General features: G+C 37.3%; 1 protein-coding gene across 1 annotated transcript in view; it reads right to left on the bottom strand.

The window, feature by feature from the left end:
- LOC145680752 (uncharacterized) overlaps positions 1–11388 on the bottom strand; it is an 88093-nt gene extending 76705 nt beyond the window's left edge. Inside the window, exon 1 of the mRNA XM_081751722.1 lies at positions 10224–11388. Within this exon, the coding sequence (XP_081607848.1) occupies positions 10224–10726 (503 nt within the window). The 5' untranslated portion in view covers positions 10727–11388. The remainder of the gene's footprint in view (positions 1–10223) is intronic.
- Between the last annotated feature and the right edge of the window lie 2415 nt (positions 11389–13803).

The raw sequence follows: 13803 nt of genomic DNA, 5'->3' as shown, positions 1-13803 counted from the left end.
TTATACGAACACTTATTTAATGTTTGAAACAAACACCTGTTACATCCTTGTACACTCATGTCCAAAATGATTGTCGCTTTTCTATAACTGTCTTCTTGTAAAAATATCATGTAATAATGATTTTGCAGGAGACTTTTAATACTGATACTATGTGTACAATCGGGAAATATATGTGGTAAATTTCATAGGAAAATACAGTAATTATAAATACGAAGATTAGAATGAGTAAAATAAAATGTTGCTAAATGGGCACGAAAGTTTTGTTTTCGTTTTATTGTTCTTATTTACTGCTCTTTTGACATGAAATTTGCCACATACATGTCTTTGCCGATTGTACGCATACTAACATTATAAGAAATACCGGGTGAATTCGTTATCAAATTATATTCCTACAATAACATATTTATAGACATGCGACAATAATTTTGGACATGAGTGACACATCTTTTAATTCTATTGTTAATGAAGTGGTGTATTTCCCCCAATAAAAACCAACATCAAGCAGGGCATGTGCTCCCTCCTGTCCTTCTAAGCCGGCCCCAAGGCTGAATGTAACATTGCGGCTTTTTCCTGTTATAACAGGAAAAACTCAGGATGGTCAGCAACTGGTATCGAACCCAGGACCATTCGAATGTGAAGGCGAGAGAGAGGGTAAATCTGGTGGTCATATTTTGAAAAGAAAATAAGGAAATGGATTCCACTAAAAAAATGATTCATTTTGTCAATACATTTCAAATCTTTGTCTGGGTTTTCTGCCTTTCAATTCCAAGTTTTTTTTTTTTTTTTTTTTTTTTAACCACGAAGGCTCTAAATAAATTAGAATATCGACTCTCCCGTGTGTGTGTGTGTGTGTGTGTGTGTGTGTGTGTGTTTTAATATTGGCATGGTTCTTCATTTTATATCAGATTCTTCCCGCACTATTCTGTTATTTACCATAGGTAGAATCCTTTGAGAAAGAGACAGGCGACAAGTGCTTTAGTTCTCTATGGTATGTTTGTGACCGTTGTAGATATTTGAGTGGCTCTCTGACAGGGGGCTGACGGCTGATATCATGTTGGTCCCTCTTATTTATTTGTTTCTTCAGTTCTGTTTCTCTTTTAGCCAAAAGAAAAGAATTTCACTCTTCTGTCCCATTTACAGCCGTAACCATCCCCCTCCTACGCTGTCCAACTTTGACCACATGCAGGGGAAAATGAAGGAAAAGGACGGGTGCATTTGCTTTGACGGCATTTCAGCGACAACCCCATCTGTTGCCAAAATAAGGAAACACTTTGCTCTGCGATATCTTCGATTTGTCAAGGTCACTTGACTCCCACCGGCTCTTAAATATGGCGGTTGTACCACAACAGGCCCTGCACAACGCGATTCTGAAACTCTGATAGAAGCCGTATAACTGCAAGAAAATCAAATATATTACAATCATAAGAATTTTGATATATCAAGTGACTTACTTTGCATCTTAATCTTTTCAAAAAGTAATAAGGGCAGCTAGTAAAACTATATTTTTGACAACAGAACAAAGATACTCTGCACATCTTTCTTTTCATAGTTTTGGACTTAAACTACATTACATATCGTCCTCCTGTTCGTGTTATATGAAGGTATAATTCAGTATTAGTCTCACTTTAATGGACGGCGTGGTATTTGTTCACTATTTTGTTCAATTTTTGGGTTTTCAAAATAATTTCCTCCCATAAATTTCTCGAAAACTACACACGAGCTTTAATACTGATCCATATCACTTTGTTCTACTCACTGCGATCTATCGAGTGATATATCTCTAATTCATGGCATTTTTTTCTCATTAAGGTGGATCACCACCCGGAAGTAAATGCATATTTTAATTCATTCCCTTAACTACTGCGCAATGAAACGTTACATATTATAAATATTGCACTATAAAATAGAGTTGTGTTTCAGCTACAACACAAGATATTTGGTTGTGTACACTGATACTCAAAAAGGTAACAAATAAAAGAAAAACTTGATTCATTTTACGGTGAGTACACAAGATGGCACTTGCTGTTCGATCTTATTAGACATGTGCTCATTTTTGTGAAGTGTTTATTTGTATGTCTAAAGTATTTCAAAAGTAACGATCATATTATGAAATAGGTATATTGTTTGGTCGTTTTTCGTGCTGTGTTTCATATTTTACTTAAATATTAATGTATATTTAAGGAAATAGATTTTGAGAAGAAACTTGCCAAGAACGCCATAATGTACTTTACTGTAGTAGTCACAATAAGGAAATTCCTGCCTGGATTCTGGCGTGGCTGCTCGAGAAACGGAACTTGACTGAGAGTTGCAGTAGGGGTCGAAAACTAACTTCACAGATATTTTTATAAATATGTTGAACAACAAACAGAATGCTGCTGCGTACCTTGAACTCATGTTTATGGTAATATATGTGTTTTTAAGAAGTTTTGTTTACCAAATCTCCCTTATATATTTGCCCTTTCCGTCCACCCGGAAGAAACATACACAAAACTCACGAACTACTTGATCAGTCATCACCAAACTGGGTCAAAACTGTAAAAAGTTAGGAATTTAATTCGCTTTTAGAGTCTATATTCGGACCGGAAGTGATATAAATTAACCATTTTTTAAAATTTTAACGTTAATCAGTATAAAGCAAAAATAGTAATAGATAGAGAGATGCGGTTTTCTGCAAACAATTAAGCGTTCCAACAGTGCATTACTTTCTATTCTTAACCCTCTAATAACCCTCTAACACCGGAATCGTAGACATCAATTAGAACTTCCGGTTTCAATATTGATTTACATAAAGCAAAAACAATACCAGATAGCAAGAAAATGTTTTTGGAATCGATTTAGTGTTCTAGGAATAGGTACGATCTCCGCTTTTAACCCTGTATTCAAACTGGAAGAGGCCAAATGTCAATAACTTCCGGTTTTAACGTAGATCGCAATTGAATAAAACTCGTAATAGGAAGCGAGAAGTGGTCTTTTTGTAATCAATTAAGCGTCGCAAAAATATATTCCATCTCCACTCTAATCTCTCTACTGAAAATGGAAGCGGTAAAAATAACCACTTCCGGTTTTAACAAGCGTTATGGAGTAAATACTGTAGATTTTTTTCAATCCTAAGCGTACAGTAAGTTTTCAGAAGGTTCGGAGTGCACTTTGGGTTGCAATTAGGGATAGCATTAAAACTTTTAGCAAAACAAATATTGAGCACGCAGAAATACATAGAAACAAACAATAGTTCGATCAGAAATGCTCTAAACTAGCGCAGAAGAATAAGTGGGTAAAACTACGTTGGCTACAAAATCCTAACGATATAACTACACAAAATTTCGTTAACATCTGGCGGAAAACTTTCAAAGCTTTTAGGAAAAAGAAAAGCAATTTTTTGAAAGCTAAAATTAATGAAGATAATAGTAAAAATACCGATAATAATTATTGGAGATTATCAGTGCAAAAATATTCGAGACATCTATAAGGGCATCAACGAATTTAAGAGAGATTATCAATCCGACGCTTATATATTAAAGAAAGCCGACGGAACAATCGTCACAGATACAGAGAACATCTTGAACAGCTGGAAATATTTCTATGACGATTTGTTCAACTACAAACAAAAACTAATGTTTGTGGAGAAAGGGAAATACACAAAGTAGAACCGTACATTCCAGAGCCTAACTGAACAGATGTAGAAATCGGTATAAAGAAATTAAAGTAACACAAATCTCCGGTTGTAGGCGAAATTCCAGCAGAGTTAATTTTAGCTTGAGGGGACAAATTGTGGAATAAGATACACAAACTCATTCTCCTTATCTGGAACAAGGAGGATTTGCCACAAGAGTGGAAAGAATCAATCATTGTTCCAATTCACAAGAAGGCGACAAAATTAATTGTAATGATTATCGACGTATTTCTCTTCTGCCAACATCATATAAAAATCTTTTCAAACATTATATTAGCAACATTGATTCCATACACAGATGAAATAATTGGAAATTATTATATTAGGTTTAAATGAATCAACTATCGACCAAATATTTACCATTCGATAAATACTCGAAGATAAATGGGAATACAATACACCCGTTCATCAATTTATTTATTGATTTTAGAAAAGCCTTCAGCTCGGTTAGGCGAGAAACATTGAACAATATTCTTCTAGAATTTGGAATACTGTAAAAGCTAGTAGCGTTAATTAAGATGTGTTTTAATGAATTCTAAAGTAAAGCCCAAGTGGGAAAATTCTTGTCCATTTTGAAAAAAGACCTGAAGCAAGGAGATGTGTTGTTACCATTACCATTCATCTTTGTTCTGGAGTATCAGCATACGCTATAAGCAAAATTACAGATAGCAACCAGGGCCTACAGTTGAATGGTATTCATCAAATTATAGCGTATGCTGATGATTTAAGTCCCATAGGGGATTATAGAATAGAAAGAAATGCAGAAGTCTTATTACACACTTGCAGGGACATGGGTTTAGAAGTAAATGCAGAGAAAACTAAATACGTGGAAATTCGCCGGGAACATAATCCTGCAAATTATGGATGCTCAAAATATCAAATAATACTTTCGACAAAGTGGGTACTTTCAAATATCCAAGATCAATATTAACAGACCAAAACCATACCCATGAAGAAATTAAATGTCGACGGAAAGCAGGGAATTCGTGTTATTAACCAGTTCAAAATCTTTTGTCAGCACAACACGCCTGTTGTGCATGGTTGCAAAACATGGTCGCTTACTCTGAGGGAAGAACGTAGACTGAAAGTATTTGAGAAAATTCGAGCCTAAGCAGGGGCGGCTTTAGGATTTTAATTTTGGGTAGGCCCGCTTCCTCGTTTATGGATACATAAACACATTTGATTGATTAATGACAGTAGAAAATCACTTTTGCAGTAGTGGTTGATGCTATTCGTTAAATAATTATCTAACATTAATATAAGTAGTGGAAAATATATTACTCGTTATTGTATCTTTTAGCGTTTATATATTTTTGAAAAATTTTGGGTAGGTCTGTACCTAACCGGCCTACTCGTTAAAGCCGCTACTGGGACCAAGAGGGACGGGAATGGGGAACGGCGGAAACTTCATAACGACGAACTGCATAATTTTAATTTATACCGTTTACCAAACATTGTTAGGGTCATCAAAGTAGCTCAGATCGGCAGATCATATAGCCAGAATGGAAGAAAGTAGGAACACGTTCAGAGTTTTAACTGGAAATCCAATCGGAAAACGCCTATCTGGAAGACCTAGACTTAAATGCAGGGGTGCCCACAAGGGGGGGCTATGACGCAAACTGCGTCATTGAAATATTTGGGGGGGGGGTTAAAATCTATATAAATATGTTTGATGAGGGGGGGTAAAATTAATCGAAAAGAAGATTTTTTCATGGAAGAACACCTACGGATAGACAATTGGGGGGGGTGCGTCATACACATAAGGGGGGGTGGGCACCACTGCTTAAATGGAAGGAGAATATTAAGGTGGATCTCGCCTGTAGAGCGTTCACCTCTGGTGCTTGGGGTCCTGGGTTCGATCCCAGCCCCTGCCAAGTGAACTTTGTGGTGGACAAACACCGTGTGCGTGGGTTTCCTCGGGATTCTTCCCACATTCTTCATTCCACTATTTCATTCATTACTCGTCATCGCCGTCTCCTTTAGCCTAACCGGCATAACCTTGGCAGGCCCGTAGCCAGCTCGAAAATATAGGGGGACGGTAAAAGTTAGGGTGACCCGATCCAAAAATATTATAGTTCATCCCATATTATAGTTTATTTGCAAGCCTATTGTGAAAATTTTAGAGGGGGCCAGTAAAAGTTTAGGGGGCCCCGGCTGCCCTAGACCCCCCTGGATACGGGCCTGAACGTGGGACGTAAGACTCAAAGATTTCATTTCATTTCTTTTCTTTTTTTCATTTTACCTCAGTTGAAGAGGTTCAGGCAAAAATGGAAAATCTGAAGGGCCTCGTTCCAGAACTGTTACCAGCAATGGCAGCACCGAATGCATCAGTATGTGAATGCTGAAGGGGAGTACTTTGAAGGTGATAATGTCACGGAAAATTGATTCTGTAAGTACAATGATTTATTGGACCAGTCTCGTTTTTGTGTGTGTGTGTGTGTGAGAGAGAGAGAGAGTGAGTAAGTGGGAGTGTGTGTGTGTGTGTCACACCTCGTAAGCCTCTTGGAAGCAGCAGCTCGTACATATAATGATTGCTTTTGGTTGCTGCAATGGTCTGTTCAAGCTGCTTGATAAAAAATCAGTTTAGGGTATCTTTTAGTTTCTCCCCCAATCTTGTAAATACTCGTATAGGATCTTCAGTGTTACTTCACAAAACAGCTGTGCGAGCGAAGGGTGTTAAAAGCCCTGCAGGGCTCATTTAGTATTGGTTCCTGTGAATATTCTACTCAAAGAGCAGTTTTGCCCAATTATTTATGACATAGTAGACATCTTTGCAGTAAACAAAACTACAAGTTAATAAATACCCTGTTCATCATATGTTATATGTGGGAGTTATTTGGATATTATTTAATTAGGATGGCATTTAGTATCTTCCCCAACTCGTTTCATGGCTCCAGAAAAAGAGTACCTTGTTTTTGTATAAATTTTGATAAAGGTAGAAAACAACGAGCCCTGACGGGCTCCTAACCCCCTTCGTTCACTCAGCTATATTTTCTGAAGTATGTAACACTCGAGATATTATATGTGCAAGATTGGGGGAGAAACTAAATATCAGCCAAAACAACTATCACATACACCTTATTTACGAACCGACAGATTTATTGAAATTAATTAAAATATAATCTTGCTATAATAACACAACGTCTCAGTTTGTCACGCTCCCAAAAGTACACAGTCAGGCTAATAGTTATCGCTAGCTTGCAGGCAATTTTCAGACGACCAGAACGCTTGAAATTAGGAATTAAATTTCTGGACATTACTGGCATCTATGGTCTATAAGTTCGTTAAGTATGAGGGATAACGTCCCTCGGCGATTATAGGTCTACTACTGCGGAAGTGACGAAGCGGCCTAGGATCTTTATGCTAGGTATCATCCCGGCATGTGTCTGATGAATCAGAAAAACCAAGGAAAAACTTCACTCAGGACGGCTGGCCTAAAAGTCTTTTTACACCTCTGCAATTGAGGGCCCTACCCCCCCCCCGACCGGAAATCCATCTCGGGACCTCTCGCACCAATCAAGAGCTTGGGGGGGGGGGGCATGTAGTATTTATAATAACAAAGCGTGTTCGAGGAAATTTAGATTCAGGCTGCTACTTTCATTTACTAAAAGAAATTTATACTTGTTCTTTTCTGTTTACTATTGAAATTCATGAAATGTAATCCAATAAATTGTATTTTGATCTTCAGTGGCCCAAGAGCAGAACAACCATATGTAATTTAAAACACAGCGGGAATGCCTACATACTATATTTCCGTAAGATTTCCTTGTTCATTTATTGTTACACTTACAAGGAAAAATAACTATTCATCTCGTCCCATTTCTGCTTACGAAGCTCAATAGTCTTCATGGGAAAGCTCATGTTGCCACGTGTGGCCTTCTAGCTAATGATCGGCAACCCAAGAGGCCTGCGGGCATTTTTCATGTCGAGTTGCACCTCAATGTATCAGACTGTTACGAATTATATGAAGAAGAATAACAAGCACAAAACTGTCTTGTTTTTGAAAATTCTCTCTCTCTCTCTTTTTTTTTTTTTTTTTTTTTTTTTTTTGTAATAATCATTGTTCACACAAGTTACACGACATAATTGATAGAGTTCAAAAAACTGCATTATATGTTTAGTTTTTTAGCGGATATATAAAAGGTATAGTAGCAGATATATAAAAAAAATGAATGCGGAGATGTCAATTGCACAAGTCTCAGTACCCCCTGAATTTGAATACTATACAGACCCTAAATAAAATTATGAAGGAAGTATAATACTATACTAATACAACACGTTAAATTCTTATTTCCGTGGAAAATCGTGCTCTCTCCAACACAATCTGAAATGACTAAACTGTATGGCCAAATTCGATATACGAGGTGGTCCAAAAGTATGGAAACACCCAAATAAAAGGTAAGATTTTTTTAAAAAAAAAAAAAATGCAAAAGTAACACTAGGCCCTATAGGTTAGTACTACAGGTGGGGGAGGGGGAATTTTAGGATATGTGACGTCGATGGCCACCACCTTGAAATTGCAATTTTGAATTCACTTCCATTTTCTTATTAAACGGAAACCATATTTTGTGATATCTTGTTCTCATCTGAAACTTTCTCAGGAATGCAATGCTGTGCTTGTTCCTTGCTTTATCACTTACTATAACCAAGTAATATTCGTGCAGTTTTACTATACGGATCCATAGTATAGGAGTAGGAGTAGGGGGTAAGGGTAGCAGTAAGAGTAGGAACGGGTTAGAAGCCCCGTAGGATTCGTTAGCCCCTTACAACAATAAGCAAGTTAATCAAGAAATTCAAGCAAACGGAGCCAGTAGGCAACAAACCAAAATCAGGGAGACCATACACCATGCACGGTGACTTAACTGAGGAAACGTCAATAGTGGTGTTGGCAGCATTTAGCGAGAGTCCGAATCGAAATACTGTCATTTACCCCAGGAATCGCGTGCTACCCCAGGATTTATTATATTCATACCACTTAGAAAATTATCACTGGAAAGAAGAAAAAAATGTCTATGGAATTAAGGAGGGCTAGAGATGCTATGTTTTCTAGTACGTATAGTAATGTCCAAAATGATTCTCGCATATATATAACTGGCTTGTAGTGGAAATATAGGTCTAATTTGATAATGATTTTGTCGGGTACTGTTAATACTATTAGTAGGCCTATGTGTATAATTGTAACGCTAATTCTGTCGTGAACTATGTTACATATGCCCTAATTCTAAATGTTTAGGTAATACACGAGATTATCTGGAATAATTCAACACATTAATGCATTTCATATATATATTATTATTATTCAACGTAGGGCCTATATCTTGTTCGACACCTTAAAATATTGTACATTCAGATTACACAAGATGGTTCCTCGTTACCTCTATACAGTGGCGTATTTATGATTTTGTTTCGGGAGGGGCTTTGCTAACTTTCGGGGGGGGGCTTTGCCTGGAAATGTTAAACTTCTGCAAGATATTTCATTTACTTTACTATACTAAGTAAGATTTCGGGGTGGGCTTAAGCCCGGAAGTTCCCCTCTAAATACGCCACTGCCTCTATATCTTTCTAGTTACTATAGCAACGACATTAAAACAAGTAAACAAATCGTCATAGCAACGATAACAAAATCTCAATATAATACAAATTTTTAAATTATTTCTTTATATATAATTTCTTCTTCTTGTTCTTGATAGCCTGTGCCTTTTTAAATAGCTCATTTTGCCCGTAAATACAAACAATACTTAGAAGTACATAAGAATTATACATTATCGTTGTATAATTGGGAAATGTATATTTGTGGTAAATATCATAGGAAAAGAATTATAAATACGAAAATTAGAATAAGTAAAACAAAATGTTGCTAAATGGACAAGAAAGATTATCGGCAAAGACCTGTATGTGGTAAATTTCATGTCTTTGCCGATTATACACACACTAACTCTGTAAGGTATACCGGGTGAAATCGTTATCAAATTATATTCCTACAATATTTATAAACATGTGACAATCATTTTGGACATGACTATATATAGGCTATTACTGTCCTTGGTTGAGATCTTCCTCTACCAGCATTCCTTTTGAAGTTCCTTTAAAAAAATACGACTTCTCTATAATTTCTTAAAGTTTTGTACCTTAACAATTAAATATATCTGAAAACTGAAACAAATCTAAGAGATATGGAATATTGCATTGTTATTCGTCAGGACAGTAGGACTGCCCCTACCACAGCTTAAGCCTAGCAAATGTGAAGACTCACGATCGCTCCCAGGTCTACATTCTACAATTGATATCGAAATTCAAAAGCGAGAAGCTATCTACGTACTACGAAGGTAATTTTGGAGGTTATGTTAACAGAGCTGCTGTAATACGACATTAATTATGAGTACCGGGGTCTTTTTTTGTTCAAAAAAAAGTTACATTCCATGATCAACTACTTTCTTCCTCTTATGTATTTTAAATAGAGACTAAATATATTTTGACATAAAGGGCAATATAATAATAATAATAATAATAATAATAATAATAATAATAATAATAATAATAATAATAACCTTACCTCTTGTCCGCTGGACAATTTTGAACTTCTTCATAGATTCCAACGACTTTCGGTTGCAAAATTGCAGCGTTGTAGCCCATCTCATCTGTATTGCCAACAATATAGTATAAACGACTAGGAATAGACACAGACCTCCGAGGAATATTTCCACGATTCATTGACCTTCTAAAATCTAATTGCACCAACTTCATGCAGAGTCTGTTGCTTTTCTTGTAGTCATGGCCCTTAATTTTCTCTAAATGAAAATGATAATTAAAATCTATATAGACAATTCTTGTATCTGTTGATGCAGGCCCATTTCCTACGCTTTTAGGATTCCGTGTTTCAACATACACAGAACACACAACTTTTGTCCTGTTTTGATTCACTTGACATTCACTTCTACTCCATCGCAAATTGTCATAAAGTTCTAGGAGTTCTTCACACGTGTATGGTGGTGTTCTAGGTTCCGCCACTGACATAATCAAAATCACAGCAGTTACAGAATAAATAATAGATACCATGTTATTTGATCGTCTCAAATGCACTCGAACGGATACACTACACTGAACTGAATATTAACAAAAGCACACGTTTAATAACTAAAAATGACAAAAGGTCAATGTCTTTTCATTGGTATTCACGATATATCTTCAGTCCAATAATATGAGGAACCTCACTTTGCCACTTTTTCTCTGCTGGGTGAGGGAAATCACCGTCTCTGCAACGAGCGGGACGGGACGCCCAAGGACAAACAACGTGCTAACGAGCACTGCAGACAATGCAATGAAAAGAAGTAAAATCCCAGAGTCTTCGCGTTATCAGGTTCATATTTATCAATGAGTCGTTTACTCTGTACATTACATAGTACGCACAAGTTAAAAAGAAAGATTACATTTGTCAATAACGTTCTGATATCAACATAAATACGGAGCAATAAAATGTGCCACCACTTCCTCGTACTTGCTAAACCACAAACTGTGCTTAGCTATGATAGTGTGTTTTCGTAGTTGTATCCTTCTTGCCAATATAGATTCTTATTTCCTTGTTTCGTTTCATGACTGTCTGCGTGGGTGTTGTGTATTTTGTTTTCGTCAGTCTCTCAAGCTTCGTTCATGCCTTGTAATGTATAAACAAAATAGTGTTGCCTTCTGAACCGTAACACCTCACATATAAACAGGGCCAGCCCTACTAGGCCTATATGTGCAACATGTGCATTTACACAGGATAGCAAATTTCGAGGGGCGTCAAAATCTGTCATAACTATATTATTTAAAAGAAATATTTCTTGTTGGAAACAGACTCATGATGATAGTAGTTAAATTTGCTAAGCTGACATTCTATTTGAATACTATATTCCAGGGATGTAATGGAGGTTATACGCGGGTATACGGCGTATACCCACCTCTAATTTTTGGAAACTATCGTATAGCCACCTAAAATTTAGGAGTACGCGGGCAGGGGCTGCTAAATATGCGATTCGAACTGGCATTGGTCGCTGGAAGTGTGACGTCACGTGGAAGAGAGGTTGAGTTGATTTTAGTTTAGCGTCCCTTTCAGCAGCGAGGCTATATGAGACGTGGACCTACTGATTAACGTGGAATCCGAACCACATGAGCTCCCGCCGGGAATCGAACCCGGGTCTCCCACGCCAAAGGCGCGTACGCTAACCGCTTAGCCACGGAGGAGCTCACGTGGAAGAGAGGAAATAGCGTCTTCTGCTTTTAGCATATACTTTTTGTATACTCCGAACATGTTCTAACTTCATTTGATTGTTGAAACTGCATAGAGACAAAAATATTGCTAATTCTAACACTACAAATACGCAGGGAAAATTGCTATAGTATAATAAATATATATTAATGTTATCATCCATTCATTGTTATTGTTTTATGAATATTGATAGGAAATGTTAGTGATAATTCTAATTGCAGCCGTCAGAAGAAGTAACAGAACCCGGAAAGAATTTATTGATTTTTCTGGCATTGTTTGGGCTTTATTTTTTAGGTTGAGATTGCTCAAATAAATGTTCTTGTTTTTACATGCGTTTCTACTATATTTTGGGTTTAGTTTGCGGAAAATGTGCCCGAACAAAATTCGTAAGCGCGAGTGCCAGGAGGCTAATAACTGTAAGTCTCATTAAAGGATCTGAACCAGAACCGACTAAGAACGAGCATGAATGAAGGATGTGAGCCCAAGCAAAAATGAGTACAAGCCCTACTAGTGCCAGTGAGCTCGAGTCCCACTGAGTGCTGAAGTCTGAGCCCAAGTAAGCGCTTGCCCGAAAGAAATCAGAGAGAGCACGAGCTCCAACGAACCTAGTTAGGGCAAGCCTCATTGAAAGATATGAACCCGGGGCCAAATAAGCACGAGCTTCAACTAGAATAATGAGCACGAGTCCACTAAAGGTAATGAACCCGAGCCCACATTAGTGAAAACCGCGCTGGTGTCTGTGAGCTCGAGTTATATTTATGGTAGCGAGATCGAGCCCAGTTGACGGAAGTGAGCCAACACGAGTGAGCACGAGTCCAATCTAGATTAGTGTGCCGAACCCAAGCAAGTGCGTGACCGAAGGAAAAAATGAAATGAAATTTTTGAGTTTTACGTCCCGCGGTTATGCCGGTTAGGCTAAAGGAGACGGTGGTGATGAGTAATGAATGAAATGGTGGAATGAAGAAAGTGGGAGAACCCCGAGAAAACCCACGCACACGGTGTTCGTCCACCACAAAGTTCACTTGGCGGTAGGGATGGTATCGAGACGAGACGAGACGAGACTTTGTACAGTCTCGGTCTCGTCTCGGTTGATAAATAACGGTCTCGGTCTCGTCTCGAGTAAAAAATCACAGTCTCGGTCTCGGTCTCGGTCTCGTCTCGGTCAACATATGCTTGTCTCGATCTCGGTCTCGGTCTCGAGTACCAAATCTCGGTCTCGTCTCGAAAGTCTCGAAATAAATAGTGTGAAATTAAAATAATGAAAGTATTATTCTCGTACAGTCTTTCGTTTCCGGTTATTTTTTCCTTTCATTTTGACTTAGAATTATGGTATGGTGTACCTCTTCATAGTTAATTTGCTAGTGCTTTCCATGCGCGTATTCCAGGTTCAATGATCAGTCGGTATATCAACCTAAAACCCTAATAGAACCCATATTTCACTTTCAGCAATAGACTTTGTCTCACATAGCCTGAGAACTGCCTATACAATTAAACTCTATTAAATTAACTCCAGTACTATACAGTAGTTTATTTCCTTCCTTTGAATCAGAATTGTTCAATGACTTCTAACGGATAACACAACACATAGCAGCACGAGTGTATTTAATTGTACCGAAATTGAAACTTTACAATTTCTCATTTATTATTCAATACATTCTGCTTTGACTGTCATTTTAGAAACAGAATATAACTTTCATTATTTTAACAAATAGGGTAAATTATTACTACAATATACTATTTTGTTTGAAATTGATGAAATGATTTATTACCATTTCACATCTCCGTGTTTAATTGACACTTTTTAACACGAACGTCCTGAACCTTATGGTGGGAGCTACTACACTCATCTTTGCTATGTGAGGTCTCGAGTTGGATTACAAAACAAGTT

Source organism: Thermobia domestica, chromosome 3 (assembly GCF_964235325.1).
Source record: "Thermobia domestica chromosome 3, izTheDome1.hap1.1, whole genome shotgun sequence".
NCBI lineage: Eukaryota > Metazoa > Arthropoda > Insecta > Zygentoma > Lepismatidae > Thermobia > Thermobia domestica.
Note: the sequence above shows the minus strand (reverse complement) of the source record. Positions and strands in the feature narration are given on the sequence as shown.